This window comes from Triticum urartu, chromosome 4 (assembly GCF_003073215.2).
Source record: "Triticum urartu cultivar G1812 chromosome 4, Tu2.1, whole genome shotgun sequence".
Lineage (NCBI taxonomy): Eukaryota > Viridiplantae > Streptophyta > Magnoliopsida > Poales > Poaceae > Triticum > Triticum urartu.
The window spans coordinates 540,074,297-540,096,852 of record NC_053025.1 but is presented as its reverse complement, the minus strand read 5'-3'; the positions used below and the strand labels follow the sequence as shown (position 1 = coordinate 540,096,852).

The 22,556-nt window shown below is 45.1% G+C and overlaps 1 protein-coding gene across 1 annotated transcript; it reads right to left on the bottom strand.

Moving 5' to 3' along the window:
- Positions 1 to 4,747: 4,747 nt before the first annotated feature.
- On the bottom strand, positions 4,748 to 8,953 carry LOC125552519 (T-complex protein 1 subunit beta). The gene is made up of 11 exons (XM_048716111.1): positions 8,825 to 8,953; positions 8,668 to 8,724; positions 8,145 to 8,210; positions 7,921 to 8,032; positions 7,623 to 7,751; positions 7,024 to 7,095; positions 6,554 to 6,669; positions 6,315 to 6,391; positions 5,723 to 6,208; positions 5,292 to 5,607; positions 4,748 to 5,203 (listed from the first exon to the last, which is right to left on the bottom strand). The coding sequence occupies exons 2-11, from the start codon at positions 8,722 to 8,724 to the stop codon at positions 5,057 to 5,059; spliced, it is 1,578 nt and encodes a 525-aa protein (XP_048572068.1). The 5' UTR covers positions 8,825 to 8,953; the 3' UTR covers positions 4,748 to 5,056.
- Positions 8,954 to 22,556: the final 13,603 nt, after the last annotated feature.

Here is a 22,556-nt window from a genome sequence, read left to right as displayed (position 1 = left end):
GCTCTTATATGCAGACTAAAAAGGACCGGAGGGAGTATGAGCAGGAAAATAGGTTGTAGATTAAGAGCACCACTCCAAGAAACATTGTAAGAGTGTGAAATGAACCATGCATGTTAGCTATTAGCTAGGTTGACTATAGATTACATGACATAAAGATAAAGTCCAGCACTTGGTCTACTATCAACCATGCTACGCCTATAAGAGATCAATAGCTAACCAACGGCACTGACACATTTTGGTTTCTTAGACCATTTACAACTGGGCACCCTATATATGCCCCCAATGCCCGGGTCGGCTGCCAAGTCACTGCTCACACAAAAACAGCACCCAACCAGGCGACCCACAACCAGCCCAAATGTCGGCAATCCCGGGAGAGGGGGATGATATGAGGAGGCACGTACGCGCCCGGACACCGCCGCCAAGTAGGACCGGCCCGCTATGGCCTGCACCTCCCCCACCACTGTCCCCACAAAAACACCAACCGATCTGACGAACCCTAGTCAAACCCTACTCCTCCCAGCCCTCTCACCTACTCCGCTCCCCATCTCTCCTCCCCTTCCTCTCCCAATCTCTTCCGCCCCCTTCGCCATGGCCAGATCTAACAACAGTTCCCACAACGAGTCTGATCCCATGGACTAGGATGGCCCTCGTGAAGGAGGCTCTGGTAGTGAAGTGTCAGACGATGAGGAGCTCACGCTCCGCATCGCCATCAAGGGCTTCCTGCTGGACACCGGCGGGAGCTCGAGCCCCACGCATCCACCGCCAGCTCCTCTTTGTCCCGCCGTAGCAATGCGACCCAACTTGCTCCGTCGTCCAGCTCTGCACCGCTCCAAATTCAGAGCAGGGTGGCCCTCTCTCCTTCCCCTTCGGCGCCAGCTCCTCCCGAGTCGAGCTGGGTGCTCGTGTGATCGTGTCCACGGCTACTGAGAGGATGTAGTTATCGGAGTCAGAGGCGAAGGCCGCTGGCCGCGAGCGGCAGTGGGCCATGTAGAGGGAGGCGGAGGCCGACCCTTCCCACCCACGCGCCCGCTCCGTCCATGTCGACCCGAAGGAGCACCTCCTCCGCGAGGTCATGCGTCGTTCGCTTACCTCGGCGGAGACGGACGCTAGGCGACTCCAGCACAAGAATGTGATGGCGCTTTGGCTCGGGATCGAGGTGTCGAAGCGCCTTGCGAGGGAGAATGAGACTGCTAAGACCAGGGCAGAGCACCACACGAAGGAGTGGGACCGCGCCATCCACCGCCTCTCCGGCTACATCTCCTCGACGTCGGACATCAGCACCACCGGCACGAAAAATGACGATGAGGATCCTCCCTCCGCGGACGCCTACACACAACAGATGTACCACCGCTCCGGATACTGCAAAGGCAAGGGCCCAGACAAGAAATGGTGATCTCTGCCCCCTCTAGCTAATATAGTTTGTATCCAGTAATCTATCCTGCAAACTGTGTCTTTGGCTATGATGAACTATGCCCGACATGAACTATGTCTTTGGCTCTCATGAACTATGCCCGACGTGAACTATGTCTTTTAGGTCCGATGAACTATGCCCGGCGTGAACTATGTCTATCCTGCTATATATATATATATATATATATATATATATATATATATATATATATATATATATATATATATATATATAAAATTCTTGTTCGAGCTATTGTCACGTTGATGATCTACGTTTGCATGCTTTGTATGAATTTGGGTGCGGGCATATTGTCACGTTGATGATCACGCAGCGTCTGGCCGAAGTGCCCGCGGCTAACCCAATTCCTAGCCGAGGAGAGCAAGCCGTCCATTGTGGCGTGTGCGCGCGCGCGCTGCATGCATGCATGGAGCCTGGCTATTTTCGTTGCTACGGCAGCACACTCCAAAGTCCAAACACGGTGGTCATATTATACAGGAGGACATAAAGGCATGCACGGATGCGCAACTTGCAACACAATTCATCAACAAGATCGATGCTTGCCTGATTATTCTTTGCTTAGGTAGCAGCTGGGTGTGCCATTTGAGCATATCATATTGCGTGGATGTTTAGTGTGGCGTACTCCCATGCTTTAGTCTTTTTGCCCCACCAGATCCCGGCTGAAAAAAGAGTAATGGGCTTTGAGATCAGGCTTCACCTATAGCTAGCTGCTGCCGCGGCAAGAGCGTCCGAATCTTGTGCTACTTTGGAACTTTCCGAACGGACAGAGACTCATGCGCGTTTGTAAGTGCTATAGGAATCTGATACATGCCTGTCTTAGTAAGCAAAGGGGAATGCTTCGTAGGAATATGGTTCCGATTTTTCCTAAATTTGGCAGTGTGTGACTGGAAATCTTTTCTTTTTTTCAATAGAAAGAGAAGGTATTTAAGCAATGTGTGTTTTGAGATAGGAGTACAATCAATCCAAGAGAATAAAACTGGGTCCAATAAAAAAAACAGGAATGAATTTATTAAAAGGGATTGAAAAGGGATAAGTACAAAGGGATTCAACGATATAAAAAAATCGAAAAGGGTGTAATAATCACTTCCTACGAATACCAATTAGTAAGATAATGTGGATGAATAAGATTTTGCTCAAATTTGGCTCGGGTTTGGCGGCATGGCAAAGTGGTAAGGCAGGGGACTGCAAATCCTTTATCCCCAGTCCAAATCTTGGTCTCGCCGGACAAAAAAATACTTAATATTTCTTACTGTATTGATTGAACTTGACAAATTCTTACCCTACATAAGCAAAATAAAAGAACTAGTCTTGTAAATATTGGATTTTACCATAGTTCTAGTTTTAAAAAAGACTGTCAATTTCTTCTTTAAAATAGGGCTCTCGCAGGGTTCTGGATAGTGGTCCAAAGCGATCCCAATAGGGATGAGGGATACATACTAATTAATTTCATAATTGATTCTATTTCGCAATTCATAACTATGAAAGTACAAGGTCCAAAATCTTGGTATCCAAATGTCCCTAAAGAATGTTCCTTTTTTTGTTTCTAGGATTGAAGAAGAGATTATATGAAAGACTATCAAGACTACCTAATTAACTCACACTACCTACACTAAAGTACTCCCTCCGTTCCATAATATAGAGCGCCCGTGTTTTCCGAGATCTAAATTTGACCATAAATTTAACCAACAAGATCGACTGCGGCGGGAGCAAAAATTATACCACCAAATTTGTATCGAAATAGCGAATCTAGTGGTATAAGTTTTGCTCCCGCCGCAGTCGGTCTTGCTGGACAAATTCATGGTCAAACTTAGATTTTGGAAAACGCAGACGCACTACATTGTGGAACGAAGGGAGTAAGGTCTACTGAATAAATTAGTCATATAATAATTTGCAACGAGTACTCGATAAGTATAATATCATATCTCCGAAGCTGAAGCAGATGTCTCTGCTACTGTGATGTATGGTATAAGAAGAATGGTTTCTACAATCCCTTTGGTTCCGAACTTGTGCTATATACTCCCTCCTGCGCAAAAAAATCTTGTCTTAAATTTGCCCAGTTCCTCTAGGCGTGGTGCTCGGCAAGGATTGGCGGTTCGTGCTGCATCCGGTGATCCGGCTTTCCGTCGGAGGTTGAATGATCTAGCGGCTGGTGCTGGTCGGTGGCCTCTGCAAGGTGTGGTTGGTTGCCCCGACAATGGGCTTCTTCGTCTGCGAGCTGGCTCGGTGGTGGTGCTCGGTGGGTGTTGTCGTGAGATGATGTGCGGATGAGGTGGTGCCGGGTGCTTGGGTGAAAACCCTGTAATGGTCGTGGCCGTGACCAGTGATGGCAGTGGTGGTAGCCATTATGTACCCTCTTGGAGGCATCGTTGTATTGTTGCCACACCCCTCCCGCATGGATCGCTGCAACTCCGGGGAAACCCTTGATCTTGTTTGATCGGAAGATGACAGCGCCTTGGTGTTGTATTCTCCCTAGGGGCTTCATCTTTGGAGATGGGTATTGACAAGCAGGACTAGCGGAAGACGATGGTGTTGGCTTCGAGGCTTCTGTGGCAAGATGATGGGGGGAGCAATGTCGGAGTCGTGGCTATGGTTGAGGTAGTCCACTCTTCTCCAGCGTGTCCGTGGGATTATCTCGGTTGGTTTGTTGCTGCAAAGTCGAAGTTGTGGTGGCGGGGCCCGGTGGCGTATGATGACGGGCAGCAGATGGTTCGTTCGATGATTTTCTGCGGCGCTAGCTGTACCTAGTCATAGGTGCGCTGCCTAGTCACAGGTGGCTGAGTTTTGGCGCAGATCTTCATGCATCTCTCCACGGCCTCTTCGGTGTGGGTCGGGTCGACGATCGCGTATGGCAAAGTGGGAGTCGTTTGCTCAGCAGTCTGGTTTTCCCCCGATTAACTGAGAAACTCTTTTCTTAATGAATGCAGGAATCCTGCTATTTCAAAAAGAAAAAGAAAATATTTTGGTACTTAGGAACTTCTAGGCAGATAGATTATCAGGGTTTGTTCTGGCAAATGACAGTTTTATGTAAGCCAAGCTCCTTTACTAGCAAGTAGTCCACAACACAACTGAATGTGGTCCAAACGTCCAATAGAACTAGCTAATGAAGATAAGAAGAACCGATATTAATCAGTCGACAATAAGAAAACACTTGTCAAACAGATAATCAAACACTCCAAGCGCAGAGATTGCGCACAGATTGTCCTATCTTGTTTCGGCACAATCACAATCAAAACTGGGTCCGATTCCAGCCATACATGTGCCATGTCCAACACACTGCTAGCAACGGCTGATAGATATCCAGCAAGTACAGCAAACACATGGAAAACTGAAAACTCGTAGCATTGCATGCATCTTCTTAACTAAGTCCTCCGCATGCAAAAGATGCACATAAAACAAGGTTACACTTACACATCACTATATCCTCTTAGTGGAAAATCAACCGAAAGAAAACCAAGCCACTCCCTACAGAACAACGCTAGCAGCTACAAGTTCCAGTCGCTTAGGGGTCAGGGTTCAACGACAATCGAAATGGGGTCGGTCAAACTTTAAAGCAGTCGTGGACCACAGCAACCCAGCCAAAACTCGGCAAACCATCATACATAAGAGAGCGCTGCATCGAGACAGCGCTCACATCCTGTCCTCCCTCCTGCGCGGGGCGCAGGTTATGATCTCGTCGACCCTCAGGATCATCTCCGCGGCCTCGGTCGCCGACAGGACGATGGCCTGCTTCACCTTGAACGCCTCGCATATCCCGCGCTTCTGCATGTCTCCCAGCTGCACCACAATAGACCATGTTAGTTTCAAAAATCACTCGTGTAATAACTACCTACATAGCAAGTCGGAGTCTTCTCAGTGAGCTTACCCCGCCGCTGATGACATCAATTCCAGCAGTGCTGTTCTCTTTGTGGTGCTCGGCTCGGAGCTGGGAGATCAGCTCAGCACTATCCAGACCAGCATTGTCAGCAATGATTGTTGGGATGGCTTGCAGGGCGCGCGAAAAGGCGTCAATCGCATGAGATTTCTTCCCAGGGGTCTTCCTTGCAAGTTCGTCCACCTCCTTGGACATCACCATCTCAGGCCATCCACCACCATATATGACACGCGTGTCAGTTACCGTCTGAGAAAGCACACATAGGGCATCATGCAAGGACCTCTCCGCCTCATCAAGTACATGCTCACTGTAGACAACAAGACACATGTATTCAGTTTGCAGCCAAACAAAACAGAATGCCTGAATAATACAATATTATCACTGCATGATAAGGAGCTACACCAAAAATAAATAAGGCATACCTTGCTCCTCTCAGGACAATGGTGCATGCTTGCCCCATCGCAACCCCGGAGAAATGAATCAGCCTGTCCTCCCCAATCATAATCTCTTCGATGAGCTTGCAGTGCCCAAGCTTAACAGACTCTGGGTTGTCAAAAGTTGATGCAATATCACCTCCAGTGACAAGAGCTAGCCGCTCGATGCCCTCAAAGTCAGCATGCTCAACTGCGAGTATGCCAGCATCAGCAAAAAGTTCTTCAGGGAAGTTGTAGATTAGCTGCCTGTTGACAAAGCAGTTTATCCCGTGGCCAATGATTTTCTCAACTTTCTCTCTCATTTTCTGTTTCTCAGCAGCTTCAATATCTGCAACCTTAGCCATCGAATCCACCCGGACACGTGCCCCATAAATCTTAACTTTATCTGTGTCCATAGCAGTGTTTGCAACCAGAATATTAGCGTTTTCAATACGCTTTGGTTGACCAAGGCCAATCTTCTTATCAAGAATGAACCTGCAAAATAGATTGAAAATGGTATATGTTTATCAGTCTGTTTGTAACTGATATAGAACCATAATATAGTTGGGATAAAAAAGAACAAGGGTTTGAAAGAACATACCCTTCATCCAAAAAGGAATCCTTGAGAGAACCTCCCGGTTTCTTCAGAATTTGGATTGATTCCAAGTTGGTGCTACCCTGCCACCAATGAACAAGAAGTGTGGTGCATACCAAATCAACATTTTACTAACAGAACGTACCAATGTGAATGGATAATTATGAACGAATGAATTAGACTTCAAGCAACACCCCACATATAGAAAAGGTATGGTATGACCAACTTCCCCCAATCATTTTTACCTTAAGCCTGAGGACAGCATCAACTGCAAGTTCAGCAAAATATTCCTTGTCCTGGGAGAGAATTTTTGAACTAAGCGTAGTCATGGCAATGTTCATGAGATCTGATCTGAACTTGTCTGCAGCACCAATGAAGGTTTATTGTCAGAATACCATTCCTGGTGGCAAACTCTTAATATATAAACCATAATATAAAACATAATGACTGCAATAAACTTTAAACATCTGACTGAAAATTACTGCCAGGTCAATGCCAAGTCCCAACTAGGAAATCAGCGATGCCAGGTGCTAAGCTAGTATTCCAGGAAGTGATGCTCATTACAAGATAAAATGAGGAAAATAAGTATCCGCCCCAAGGATTAATGCAAACATAAATTTTGTCGCACATAACATAAGTACTTACTAGAAGAAGATTACATAGTGTTTAAATATAGTTAAGAAATCATATATGAGAAAGTAACTAAATAGGTGACCTGTATTGTCTTTGTTGTCCATGGTCCTTTTCAGCAACGCATTTCTGGCACACTCAGCAGCCATTCTGTAACCTAATAGTACAGAGAGATGATAAAGCATTAGAGATGTTGAAATGTAACTAAATGATTAGCTATATATCTGCAAACAGTTCCATCATGCATCCATGTGTATCTCTCAAATATCATGTGTATCATTTCTGCATTAATAAGCAAGCCAAAAAGATTAGAAATGAAGACGCAAACATGAAAATGGAACAGAAAACAAAGGGTCATAGTTGTCCATCGCCAACATGACATCAACACAGAAGTGCAATGCTTTCATTTTTTTTAAGGTACTGTCTTACTTTTAAAATCCGGAAGTTGCCTAGACTAAGGGAGCTGCTTTTAATCATTTAAACATGACAAATTGAAAAACAAAGTATGTAAGCATGAGATGTCATTTTCCAAACTTCACATGTCTTACTGATCTGCAGATGTTGTTATTGTATCATTACTCGCCAAAAACTTAGTAACATGTATTGAGGTGGTAACCAAGAGTTGCACAATTTTAAATGTTAGGGATAACATGTTGAATAAACTGTGTCTAAAATGAGGATTACCTGCAATAATAGTCATCGGATGAATCTTCATGTTAACCAACTTTTCTGCCTCCCTCAACAGTTCTCCAGCCAAAACAACAACAGAAGTTGTTCCATCACCAACTTCATCATCTTGGACTTTTGAGATGTCTAACAATCATTAAGGACTACATTTTCTTTCAATTAGGGAGAACATCCATACAACCAACTAATCAAATGGGGTCAGGAGAAGCTACAAGAAGCCTATATTGCCAGATCTAGAAACAAGCATCATCTCAGCAGGAAAACCATCAAGCAGTAGGCTCAAACAAAAGGATACCAACAAGGACCTTGGCAGCAGGGTTGTCGATATGAAGCGACTTCAAAATGGTAGCACCATCATTTGTAACGGTGACACTCCGCCCTCGGCCAGTCGACTGAAGGATCTTGTCCTGGACATAAACAAGGTAACATGTAAATTCCAAGGAAAATCCTCCAGCACTCGATTGGCTGGCGCCATCTTTTGCCCAAACTGCATTTTTTTTCTCTGCGAGCAGCACGTACCATTCCTTTTGGTCCCAATGTGGTCTTGACTAAGTCTGCGATCGCCATGGCACCTACAAAAGATGCCTGCCAGGGGGGCGAAATCAAATGAATCAGAACCCCACATAAACAAAGAGGCTGAACAATGATTCTACAAAGTATTGCCTCCGTTCATAAATAAGTGAACTAAAACCACATCACTTATTTATGAACGGAGGGAGTGATATTCAGCTTCTGCGGTTGAAGGAGAGCGGTAAACGCATTGCGCACAGTTGCAAAAGCACATTATGCAGCAGCAATACAGCATCAGTGTGTGCGTGTGTGCCGCCGTAACCTACAGATCCTACTACGCGAAGCCGACGGTCAGGTTGCTGATCTGGCACTTGCCGAACTAACAATCTACGGATTTTGCAGTCTAAATGAGATCAGTAAACTAATTGCACACAGTTGCAGCAGCGCCATCGAACCAACGGAGGAACGAACGAACCGACCCGGTCAGACCAAGAAGGAAAACAAGCAGATCAGATGGGAGGCGGGTGGTTACCATCCTGGCGCGCTCGCCCTTCTCCTGGATGGCGTCATCCTTGAGCACCCTCTCCATCTGCCCAACCACGGAGAGAGCCAGAAAAAATGTCAGGAACGCGTCGCGCTGATCCGGCCACGGAGAAGAGAACTGACTGGGGGGCGGTCGGGCGGGGTACCTCGGGGGCGGGCGACGGGGCGGAGGCGGGGGGGAGGTAGGGGGCGGGTGGATCTCGTCGTCGGGGAGGATGCAGAGGCGGCGGTGCGGAGCAGAGGAAGACACACAGCAGCAGCAGTCTAGGGCTTGCTTAAACGGGGCGCGTCTACGGGAGCGAGCGCGATGGCACCGTCGCTCATAGCAGCCCGCGTATGGGCCAGGCCCAGCCCGCAAGTGTGCATATGGCCAGATTGCTAGAAAAAAGAAAACGATCGCTAGTTTCGGCCCGCCAGGCTGCCTAGACCAAGACTATATGCGGGGTTGCTCTGTTTTCCCTTTTTTTTCTCTCTAAATGTTCCAAAGTTTTACTATCCTTATAAAAACACGAATTGAAGAATGTCAAAAACGTTTGATTTTATTTGTAAATTTGAGAAAAATGATCACCATTCTAAAAAAAATCAGAATTTAAAAAGTATCCGGTCTTTTTACAAATGTTCGTGAATTTGAAAAAATAATCACGACTTTTAGAAGAGTCGCTCTCGGCGGTCCCCACCTGGGCCAGGCAGAAAGTTATGAGTAATTTTATAATCATTCCTTTATTATGTTAAAAAAATCTTACTGTATTATTTTGCTAAAACAAGTTAATATTTTCATACAAAATTTAGAAAACTTGTTCATGTACTTCTCTAAATTCTTCTGCTAATTTTTATAATATTTGTTTCGAAAGTATTATTGCATTTTGAATGTATGTTCAACGTATTTTTCAAATATTGACCATAAATTTTTGAAGAAATGTTGAATGTGTGTTTAAAAATTATTTACCATGCATCAATAAAATGTTCACATGTATTTCAAAAATCAACATATACGAAAAATATACAACGTGTGTATAGAAAAATTTCACCATGTATTGGAAAAATGTTCATGGTATATTAAGAAAATGGTTACCATGTATTCAGAATAATGTTCAACATGTACTTAAAAAAATGTGAACGTGTATTCAAAATGGGGAAAATAAAATTGAAAAAGGAGAAGAAAACAAGAAGAAGCATGGAAAACATAAAAACAATGGGGGTAGAAAAATTGAAAAAAGCAGATAAAAATATCGAATAATCGACAAATCACTAGCCAAAGAGAGGAAACATACAAAACTATCTTGCACAAACCAGAAAAAATCGATCAGATGGCTCCGCCTCCGCTCTCTCCACCATTGGGTCGACTTAGATTATGGCGCCCTATCGGCGTTGTGGTGCCTTTATGCCTCACTCTTAGCGAACACTAAGGATGCGTCGGTTGTAGCGGGGCCACCTGGGTCGGGCCGGAAATTACCTGCAATTTCCTTCTTATTTGTTTTTTTGTTAGAAATCTTAATGCATTTTTCATGAAATTTGCCAATTTTCCGACTAAAAGATAGAAAAAATGTTACGTACTTTTAAGAATTCTCCACGAATTTTAAAAAGTGTTTGTGCACTATGCTCAAACATATTTAAAAATATTCACCATGTATTTAGAAAAATATTGAATGCGTGTTCCAAAAATATTAACCGCATTTAAAAAAATGTTCACATGTATTTAAAAATTCGACATGTATTTGAAAACTATTCAACATGTCTTTAAAAAATATTCACCGTGTGTTAAAAAAATGTTCACAGTATATTTACAAAATGGCCAACGTGTATTCCCAAAAAATGTTCGGGGTTGGAGAGTTGGAATCGGAGAGGAACGTGGGGGTGATCACCGTCGTGGGTTTGGACGGCGTGAGTGCTTCTCAAGTTGAGGTGTCCGTGGATGGTCGAGGGGCCGGCGCAGCGGCAGATCGCGGCGATGGGAGCAAAGCAAACACAGGAGGATGTGGGGAGATTAGATAATTTGCCCCACATAGCTTGGGCACTTGATAATTTGCCCCACTTTGCTTTAGTTGATTTGTCCCATAATACCATGATTTATTGATCATTTGTCCTCTTTCTTGATTTAATCTATTCTTAGTATTTTTAGTCCATAAAATGAACGCGAAATTGAAGGAAATATGCAATAGAAGCAATTTTAAATGTTATTAATTATGTTTTATGTTTTATGTTTTGTGTTGCAATTGCAATGGCTCTCGAGTTTGTATATCCAAGAGGCTGAGAGAAAAAACTCATTTGCATGTATCGTGTATGGAATAATAAATTGTAAAATTAATTCTTAGTCGCGCCTCTAAGACTGGCTCAAGTGTTGCATTATGATTTCGTTTTCCTGAACACGGGCATGATTTAGTGTAACAATAGATAGCAGCAACTTTGAGGACACACTTTCAGTAGAATACTTGTGTTGAACAAACCCAATTGATTGTTATACTTTGATATCACATTGTCACTAAGTTATAAGTATCATCATAGAGAAGTTAACGTTCGTATAGTTCTTTGCATCATGAGAGTATCGAGTACCTTCATGCCAACTCAGTCTCTCGGAGGTGCTCATAAGGATAGGGGGTGTGTGCGCACGTGCATTTATAGAGGTGAGTGTATGCGTGTACATAGGAGTGCTTGCATCTATACTGTGTTCAAAAAAGAGTACCTTCATGCCGGAAGGTGTACCTTGGGGGTCATCAAGCGTCAGGCGTAACAGGGTGATCACAACGGCAACTTTCGGGTACATCAGAAAAGTATGACAAAGGTACTTCATAGCTCAAGATTGGTATTTTCTCCTTCGACGGTGGAGGGATATTATTAGGGCCTTCCCGGTGTGATGGTATCCATCATCGTCATGCCAGACACAGCATGATTTGGTCACGGGGATGCTAGAACATGGGATGAGAAAAGAGAACAAAACCATTAATGAGAAAACTGGCATAGTGACCAAGCTATTGATTCATGGGGATGCCGATAAATCTCACCTCAGTGCAACGGCGGCACACACCTTGTCTAGCGTCGTTGGTCCATGTTGCTGTTGGAAATATGCCCTAGAGGCAATAATAAATTGATTATTATTATATTTCCTTGTTCATGATAATCGTTTATTATCCATGCTATAATTGTATTGATAGGAAACTCAGATACATGTGTGGATACATAGACAACATCATGTCCCTAGTAAGCCTCTAGTTGACTAGCTCGTTGATCAACAGATGGTTACAGTTTTCTGACCATGGACATTGGATGTCGTTGATAACGGGATCACATCATTAGGAGAATGATGTGATGGACAAGACCCAATCCTAAGCATAGCACTAGATCGTGTAGTTCGTATGCTAAAGCTTTTCTAATGTCAAGTACCATTTCCATAGACCATGAGATTGTGCAACTCCCGGATACCGTAGGAATGCTTTGGGTGTGCCAAACGTCACAACATAACTGGGTGGCTATAAAGGTACACTACAGGTATCTCTGAAAGTGTCTGTTGGGTTGGCACGAATCGAGACTGGGATTTGTCACTCCGTGTGATGGAGAGGTATCTCTGGGCCCACTCGGTAGGACATCATCATAATGTGCACAATGTGATCAAGGAGTTGATCACGGGATGATGTGTTACGGAACGAGTAAAAGAGACTTGCCGGTAACGAGATTGAACAAGGTATCGGGATACCGACGATCGAATCTCGGGCAAGTATCGTACCGCTAGACAAAGGGAATTGTATACGGGATTGATTAAGTCCTTGACATCGTGGTTCATCCGATGAGATCATCGTGGAACATGTGGGAGCCAACATGGGTATCCAGATCCCGCTGTTGGTTATTGACCGGAGAGTCATCTCGGTCATGTCTGCATGTCTCCTGAACCCGTAGGGTCTACACACTTAAGGTTCGGTGACGCTAGGGTTATAGAGATATTAGTATGCGGTAACCCGAAAGTTGTTCGGAGTCCCGGATGAGATCCCAGACGTCACGAGGAGTTCCGGAATGGTCCGGAGGTAAAGAATTATATATAGCAAGTGCTATTTCGGCCACCGGGACAAGTTTCGGGGTCATTGGTATTGTACCGGGACCACCGGAAGGGTCCCGGGGGTCCACCGGGTGGGGCCACCTGCCCCGGGGGGCCACATGGGCTGTAGGGGGTGCGCCTTGGCCTACATGGGCCAAGGGCACCAGCCCCTAGAGGCCCATGCGCCAAAGGGACAAGAGGAGGGGAGAGTCCTAAAAGGGGAAGGCACCTCCGAGGTGCCTTGGGGAGGATGGACTCCTCCCCCCCTTGGCCGCACCCTTCCTTGGAGGAAGGGCCAAGGCTGCGCCTCCCCCCTCTCCCTTGGCCCTATATATAGTGGGGGGAAGGGAGGGCAACAATACCTAAGCCCTGGCGCCTCCCTCTCCCTCCCGTGACACATCTCCTTCCTCCCGCAGCGCTTGGCGAAGCCCTGTTGGAATCCCGCTACTTCCACCACCACACCGTCGTGCTGTTGGATCTCCATCAACCTCTCCTTTCCCCTTGCTGGATCAAGAAGGAGGAGACGTCGCTGCTCCATACGTGTGTTGAACGCGGAGGTGCCGTCCGTTCGGCGCTAGGATCATCAGTGATTTGGATCACGACGAGTACGACTCCATCAACCCCGTTCTCTTGAACGCTTCCGCTTAGCGATCTACAAGGGTATGTAGATCCACTCCTCCCTCGTTGCTAGATGACTCCATAGATAGATCTTGGTGACACGTAGGAAAATTTTGAATTTATGCTACGTTCCCCAACAGTGGCATCATGAGCCAGGTTTATGCGTAGTTTCTATGCACGAGTAGAACACAAAGTAGTTGTGGGCGTTGATTTTGTTCAATATGCTTACCGTTACTAGTCCAATCTTGATTCAGTGGCATTGTGGGATGAAGCGGACCGGACCAACCTTACACGTATGCTTACGTGAGACCGGTTCCACCGACTGACATGCACTAGTTGCATTAGGTGGCTGGCGGGTGTCTGTCTCTCCCACTTTAGTCGGATCGGATTCGATGAAAAGGGTCCTTATGAAGGGTAAATAGCAATTGACATATCACGTTGTGGTTTTTGCGTAGGTAAGAAACGTTCTTGCTAGAAACCCATAGCAGCCACGTAAAACATGCAAACAACAATTAGAGGACGTCTAACTTGTTTTTGCAGGGTATGCTATGTGATGTGATATGGCCAAAAGGATGTGATGAATGATATATGTGATGTATGAGATTGATCATGTTCTTGTAATAGGAATCACGACTTGCATGTCGATGAGTATGACAACCGGCAGGAGCCATAGGAGTTGTCTTAATTTATTTATGACCTGCGTGTCAACATAAACGTCATGTAATTACTTTACTTTATTGCTAACCGTTAGCTGTAGTAGTAGAAGTAATAGATGACGTGACAACTTCATGGAGACACGATGATGGAGATCATGATGATGGATATCATGGTGTCATGCCGGTGACAAGATGATCATGGAGCCCCAAGATGGAGATCAAAGGAGCTATATGATATTGGCCATATCATGTCACTATTATTTGATTGCATGTGATGTTTATCATGTTTATACATCTTGTTTTCTTAGAACGACGGTAGTACATAAGATGATCCCTCACTAAAATTTCAAGAAAGTGTTCCCCTAACTGTGCACCGTTGCGAAAGTTCGTCGTTTCAAAGCACCACGTGATGATCGGGTGTTTGATTCAGACGTTCACATACAACGGGTGTAAGACAGATTTACACATGCAAACACTTAGGTTGACTTGATGAGCCTAGCATGTGTACAGACATGGCCTCGGAACACAGAAGACCGAAAGGTCGAGCATGAGTCGTATGGTAGATATGATCAACATGAAGATGTTCACCGATGTTGACTAGTCCGTCTCACGTGATGATCGGACACGGCCTAGTTGACTCGGATCATGTAATCACTTAGATGACTAGAGGGATGTCTATCTGAGTGGGAGTTCATAAGATGAACTTAATTATCCTGAACATAGTCAAAAGGTCTTCGCAAATTATGTCGTAGCTCGCGCTTCAGTTCTACTGTTTAGATATGTTCCTAGAGAAAATTTAGTTGAAAGTTGATTATGTGGACTAGGTCCGTAAACTGAGGATTGTCCTCATTGCTTCATAGAAGGCTTATGTCCTTAATGCACCGCTCAGTGTGCTGAACCTCGAACGTTGTCTGTGGATGTTGCGAACATCTGACATACACATTTTGATAACTACATGATAGTTCAGTTGAACGGTTTAGAGTTGAGGCACCGAAGACGTTTTGAAACGTCGCAAAACATATGAGATGTTTTGAGGGCTGAAATTGGGATTTCAGGCTCGTGCCCACGTCAAGAGGTATAAGACCTCCGACGATTTTCTTGGCCTGCAAACTAAGGGAGAAAAGCTCAATTGTTGAACTTGTGCTCAGATTGTCTGAGTACAACAATCGCTTGAATCGAGTGGGAGTTGATCTTCCAGATGAAATAGTGATGGTTCTCCGAAGTCATTACCACCAAGCTGCTTGAGCTTCGTGATGAACTATAATATATCAGGGACATATATGATGATCCTTGAGATATTCGCGATGTTTGACACCACAAAAGTAGAAATCAAGAAGGAGCATCAATTGTTGATGGTTGGTGAAACCACTAGTTTTAAGAAGGGCAAGGGCAAGAAGGGATACTTCATGAAACGGCAATTCAGCTGCTGCTCTAGTGAAGAAACCCAAGGTTGAACCCAAACCCGAGACTAAGTGCTTCTGTAATAAGGGGAACAACCACTGGAGCAGAATTACCCTAGATACTTGGTAGATGAGAAGGCTGGCAAGGTCGATAGAAGTATATTGGATATACATTGTGTTGATGTGTACTTTACTAGTACTCCTAGTAGCACCAGGGTATTAGATACCGGTTCGGTTGCTAAGTGTTAGTAACTCGAAATAAAAGCTACGGAATAAACGGAGACTAGCTAAAGGTGAGCTGACGATATGTGTTGGGAGTGTTTCCAATGTTGATATGATCAAGCATCGCACGCTCCCTCTACCATCGAGATTGGTGTTAAACCTAAATAATTGTTATTTGGTGTTTGCGTTGAGCATAGACATGATTGGATTACGTCTATCGCAATACGGTTATTCATTTAAGGAGAATAATGGTTACTCTGTTTATTTGAATAATACCTTCGATGGTCTTACACCTAAAATGTTATTGAATCTCGATCGTAGTGATACACATGTTCATGCCAAAAGATAAGTAATGATAGTACCACCTACTTGTGGCACTGCCACTTAAGTCATATCGGTATAAAACGCATGAAGAAGCTCCATGTTGATGGATCTTTGGGCTCACTCGTTTTTGAAAGGTTTGAGACATGCGAACCATGTCTATTGGTATATATGCATGAAGAAACTCCATGCAAATGGACCGTTTGGACTCACTTGATTTTGAATCACTTGAGACATGCAAATCATACCACATGGGCAAGATGACTGAAAGCCTCGTTTTCAGTAAAATGGAACTAGAAAGCAACTTGTTGTAAGTAATACATTTTGATGTGTGCAGTCCAATGAGTGCTGAGGCATGTAGTGGATATCGTTATGTTCTTACTTCACAGATGATTTGAGTAGATGTTGAGTATATTTACTTGATGAATCACGAGTCTGAATTATTGAAAGGTTCAAGTAATTTCAGGGTGAAGTTGAAAGATCGTCGTGACAAGAGGATAAAAGATCTATGATATGATCATAGAGATGAATATCTGAATTACGAGTTTGGCTCAGAATTAAGACATTGTGGAAATTGTTTCACAACTAATACAGCCTGGAACACCATAGTGTGATGGTGTGTCCGAACATCATAACTGCACCCTATTGGATATGATGCATACCATGATGTCTCTTATCGAATTACCACGATAGTTTATGGGTGGGCATTAGAGACAACCACATTCACTTTAAAAGGGGCACCATGTAATTCCGATGAGATGACAACGTGTGAACTATGGTTTAGAGAAACCTAAGCTGTCATTTCTTAAAAGTTTGGGGCTACGACGCTTATGTGAAAAAGTTTCAGGCTGATAAGCTCGAACCCAAAGCGGATAAATGCATCTTCATAGGACACCCAAAACAGTTGGGTATACCTCCTGTCTCAGATCCAAAAACAATAAGGGATTGTTTCTAGAATCGGGTCCTTTCTCGAGAAAAAGTTTCTCTCGAAAGAATTGAGTGGGAGGATGGTAGAGACTTGATGAGGTTATTGAACCGTCTCTTCAACTAGTGTGTGGCAGGGCACAGGAAGTTGTTCCTGTGGCACCTACACCAATTGAAGTGGAAGCTTATGATAATGATCATGAAACTTCAGATCAAGTCACTACCAAACCTCGTGGGATGACAAGGATGCATACTACTTCAGAGTGGTACGTAATCCTGTCTTGGAAGTCATGTTGCTAGACAACAATGAACCTACGAGCTATGGAGAAGCGATGGTGGGCCCGGATTCCGATAAATGGCTCGAGGTCATAAAATCCGAGAGAGGATCCATGTATGAAAACAAAGTGTAGACTTTGGCAGAACAGCTCGATGGTCGTAAGGCTGTTGAGTGCAGATGGATTTTAAAAGGAAGACGGACAATGATGGTAAGTATCACCATTAAGAAAGCTCGACTTGTCGTTAAGATATTTTCCGACAAGTTCAAGGAGTTGACTGCGATGAGACTTTCTCACTCGTAGCGATGCTAAGAGTCTGTTGGAATTATATTAGCGATTACTGCATTATTTATGAAATCTTGCAGATAGGATGTCAAAACATTGTTTCCTCGACATTTTTTTGAGGAAAGGTTGTATGTGATACAAACCGGAAGGTTTTGTTAATCTTGAAAGATGCTAATAAGTATGCAAAGCTCCAGCAATCCTTCTAAGGACTGGAGTAAGCATCTCGGAGTTGGAAGGTATGCTTTGATGAGATGATCAAAGTTTTTGGGTTTATACAAAGTTTATGAGAAACTTGTATTTCCAAATAAGTGAGTGGGAGCACTATAGAATTTCTGATAAATATATGTTGTTGACATATTGTTGATCAGAAATGACGTAGAATTTCTGGAAAGCATATAGGGTTATTTGGAAAGTGTTTTTCAATGGAAAGCCTGGATTAAGCTACTTGAACATTGAGCATCAAGATCTATAAGGATAGATCAAAACGCTTAATGGTACTTTCAAATGAGCACATACCTTGACATGATCTTGAAGGTGTTCAAGATGGATCAGTCAAAGAAGGAGTTCTTGCCTGAGTTGTAAGGTATGAAGTTAAGACTTAAAGCTCGACCACGGCAGAATAGAGAGAAAGGACGAAGGTCGTCCCCTATGCTTAAGACATAGGCTCTACAGTATGCTATGCTGTGTACCGCACCTGAAGTGTGCCTTGCCATGAGTCAGTCAAGGGGTACAAGAGTGATCCAAGAATGGATCACAGGACAGCGGTCAAATTTATCCTTAGTAACTAGTGGACTAAGGAATTTTCTCGATTATGGGGGTGGTAAAAGAGTTCGTCGTAAAGGGTTACGTCGATGCAAGCTTAACACCTATCCGGATAGCTCTGAGTAGAGATACAGGATACGTATAATGGAGCAACAATTTAGAATAGCTCCAAGTAGAACAGTTACTTGGAATAGCTCCAAATAGAACGTGGTAGCTGCATCTAGGAGATGACATAGAGATTTGTAAAGCACACACGGATCTGAAAGGTTCAGACCCGTTGACTATAACCTCTCTCACAAGCATAACATGATCAAACCCAGAACTCATCGAGTGTTAATCACATGGTAAATGTGAACTAGATTATTGACTCTAGTAAACTCTTTGGGTGTTAGTCACATGGGGATGTGACCTTGAGTGTTAATCACATATCGATGTGAACTAGATTATTGACTCTAGTGCAAGTGGGAGACTGTTGGAAATATGCCCTATAGGCAATAATAAATTGATTATTATTATATTTCCTTGTTCATGATAATCGTTTATTATCCATGCTATAATTGTATTGATAGGAAACTCAGATACATGTGTGGATACATAGACAACATCATGTCCCTAGTAAGCCTCTAGTTGACTAGCTCGTTGATCAACAGATGGTTACGGTTTCCTGACCATGGACATTGGATGTCGTTGATAACGGGATCACATCATTAGGAGAATGATGTGATGGACAAGACCCAATCCTAAGCATAGCACTAGATCGTGTAGTTCGTATGCTAAAGCTTTTCTAATGTCAAGTATCATTTCCTTAGACCATGAGATTGTGCAACTCCCGGATACCGTAGGAATGCTTTGGGTGTGCCAAACGTCACAACGTAACTGGGTGGCTATAAAGGTACACTACAGGTATCTCCGAAAGTGTCTGTTGGGTTGGCACGAATCGAGACTGGGATTTGTCACTCCGTGTGACGGAGAGGTATCTCTGGGCCCACTCGGTAGGACATCATCATAATGTGCACAATGTGATCAAGGAGTTGATCACGGGATGATGTGTTATGGAACGAGTAAAAGAGACTTGCCGGTAACGAGATTGAACAAGGTATCGGGATACCGACGATCGAATCTCGGGCAAGTATCGTACCGCTAGACAAAGGGAATTGTATACGGGATTGATTAAGTCCTTCACATCGTGGTTCATCCGATGAGATCATCGTGGAACATGTGGGAGCCAACATGGGTATCCAGATCCCGCTGTTGGTTATTGACCGGAGAGTCATCTCGGTCATGTCTGCATGTCTCCTGAACCCGTAGGGTCTACACACTTAAGGTTCGGTGACGCTAGGGTTATAGAGATATTAGTATGCGGTAACCCGAAAGTTGTTCGGAGTCCCGGATGAGATCCCGGACGTCACGAGGAGTTCCGGAATGGTCCGGAGGTAAAGAATTATATATAGCAAGTGCTATTTCGGCCATCGGGACAAGTTTCGGGGTCACCGGTATTGTACCGGGACCACCGGAAGGGTCCCGGGGGTCCACCGGGTGGGGCCACCTGCCCCGGGGGGCCACATGGGCTGTAGGGGGTGCGCCTTGGCCTACATGGGCCAAGGGCACCAGCCCCTAGAGGCCCATGCGCCAAAGGGACAAGAGGAGGGGAGAGTCCTAAAAGGGGAAGGCACCTCCGAGGTGCCTTGGGGAGGATGGACTCCTCCCCCCCTTGGCCGCACCCTTCCTTGGAGGAAGGGCCAAGGCTGCGCCTCCCCCCTCTCCCTTGGCCCTATATATAGTGGGGGGAAGGGAGGGCAACAATACCTAAGCCCTGGAGCCTCCCTCTCCCTCCCGTGACACATCTCCTTCCTCCCGCAGCGCTTGGCGAAGCCCTGTTGGAATCCCGCTACTTCCACCACCACGCCGTCGTGCTGTTGGATCTCCATCAACCTCTCCTTTCCCCTTGCTGGATCAAGAAGGAGGAGGAGACGTCGCTGCTCCGTACGTGTGTTGAACGTGGAGGTGCCGTCCGTTCGGCGCTAGGATCATCGGTGATTTGGATCACGACGAGTACGACTCCATCAACCCCGTTCTCTTGAACGCTTCCACTTAGCGATCTACAAGGGTATGTAGATCCACTCCTCCCTCGTTGCTAGATGACTCCATAGATAGATCTTGGTGACAGTAGGAAAATTTTGAATTTATGCTACGTTCCCCAACAGTTGCCACGCCCGAGAACCATGACCACCAAATGCTTGTTGATTAAGTAGTAGATGTATGTGTCGAAGAAATTGTACTAGCGAGTGCTGCAAACCCTTACCCATCAACTTACTTCCTCTCGTGCGCTAGGTAGACTGCCATGTCTGACAGTGGTTGGTGGGATTTTTTGTGGGGTAGAGGGGGCAAAATACTTCTCTAATCTCCACTTTCTCAAAAAAAATCTTCACATCGCTCAGAATTCAGAGGGATGGGTGCCCCCTGACTTACACTAAGCTCCACTAGTGTATGCTATGGAAGAACCAATGTGAAGGTGATACGTCCATTTTGCATCATGCTTTTATATTGATATTTATTGCATTATGGACTGTTATTACACATTATGGTACAATACTTATGTCTTTTCTCCCTTATTTCACAAGGTTTACACAAAGAGGGAGAATGCCGGTAGCTGGAATTCTGGACTGGAAAAGGAGAAAATCTGATAGACCTATTGTAAGGGCATATTTATCCCTAAGGTGTTTTGGTGATTGATGGCAATGTTTTTGCGGACTAATCGTGTGTCTTGAGTTTCCTAGACGTTTCATCGCTAGGCACAAGACGGTTTGGTCTCCCTCAAAGACTATTGAAGACGGCGTTTTTCTACGTTTCTTTTTGGTGGATTTGAGTCGTAGGAAAGCCGTACTATTAAGAGGGGGTCCGCGTCGGAAATGTTCGGGTGGAATCATCACGTACATGTTTTCTTCCTTGTCCCCTCCTTCCCCCTGCACTATGGAGCATCCTCCGTTTATCCTCTTTGCCTTGTCCTGGTTGTTGTTGATGGGCTTGCGGTAGTACTGCTCCTTGGAGAGCGGTAGTACCGCAGGCACCCGCGGTAGTACCGTACTACGGCGCAGTAGTACCGCAGGTGCCCACGGTACTACCGCTTCTCTGGAGCTGTAGTACTGTGGCCCCCCAGGCCAAGTACCGCTCCATCGCGGTAGTAGGGGCGGATGTAATTTTTTACATCCGCGCCACCGCGGTAGTACCGCATCCCTTGCGCGGTAGTACCGTGCGCGGCCTGTTTCAGCTGCCAGGCGGTAGTACCGCTTCTCTGCGGTAGTACTGTGTCGGATTTTTGCTTCGTCCGTTTTCCAGCGGAAGTAGGCACGGATGTATTTTTATCCGCGCTCTTCCCAGGCTAGGGGTTTCCTGCCTTGCGGTAGTACCGCAAGGGGGAGAGGTAGTACCGCGCCTGCGGCAGTACCGTCCTCAGCCCTTGTGCTACAGGTCTACCCTAGCTACTACTGCTGCTGCGGTAGTACCGCGGTTCCTCACGGTAGTACCGCATGGCCTTGCGGTAGTACCGCTTGTCAGGAGCGGAAGTACCGCATGGCCTTGTGGTAGTACCGCTGGTCTGGGGCTGGTAGGTGGATAACGGTTGGATTTTTGTTCTCAACTATAAAAGGGGTGTCTTCTTCCTCTAGTTGACCACCTCTTCCAACCCTAAGCTCCATTGTTGCTCCAAGCTCCATTTTCGCCCGATCTCACTCCCTAGCCAATCAAACTTGTTGATTTCCTCGGGAGTGGTTGAGAAGGCCCCGATCTACACTCTTACCAAGAGAAATTTGATTCCCCCCACTAATGCCTTGCGGATCTTGTTACTCTTGGGTGTTTGAGCACCCTAGATGGTTGAGGTCACCGCGAAGCCATAGTCCATTGTGGTGAAGCTTCGTGGTGTCGTTGGGAGCCTCCAATTGAGTTGTGGAGTTTGCCCCAACCTTGTTTGTAAAGGTTCAGTCGCCGCCTCCAAGGGCACCAATAGTGGAATCATGACATCTCGCATTGTGTGAGGGCGTGAGGAGAATACGGTGGCCCTAGTGGCTTCTTGGGGAGCATTGTGCCTCCACACTGCTCCAACGGAGACGTACTTCCCCTCAAAGGAAAGGAACTTCGGTAACACATCCTCGTCTCCACCGGCTCCACTCTTGGTTATCTCATGCCTTTACTTGTGCAGGCTTATTTGTGATATATCTCTTGCTTGCTTATGTACTTATCTTTGTTGCATCATATAGGTTGCTCACTTAGTTGCATATCTAGACAATCTACTTTGATGCAAAGTTTAAATTGTCAAAGAAAAGCTAAAAATTGTTAGTTGCCTATTCACCCCCCTCTAGTCAACTATATCGATCCTTTCACCTATTCTGCACAAC

What these genes read in the sequence shown, in the direction of transcription:
- LOC125552519 (XM_048716111.1), bottom strand. Translation starts at nt 8,724, where the DNA reads ATGGAGAGGGTGCTCAAGGATGACGCCATCCAGGAGAAGGGCGAGCGC. An exon ending in GGACAACAAAGACAATACAG is followed by an intron (nt 6,670 to 7,023) that starts GTCACCTATTTA and finishes TTGGTGCTGCAG; the next exon opens with ACAAGTTCAGATCAGATCTC. An exon ending in GATTCCTTTTTGGATGAAGG is followed by an intron (nt 6,209 to 6,314) that starts GTATGTTCTTTC and finishes TCTATTTTGCAG; the next exon opens with GTTCATTCTTGATAAGAAGA.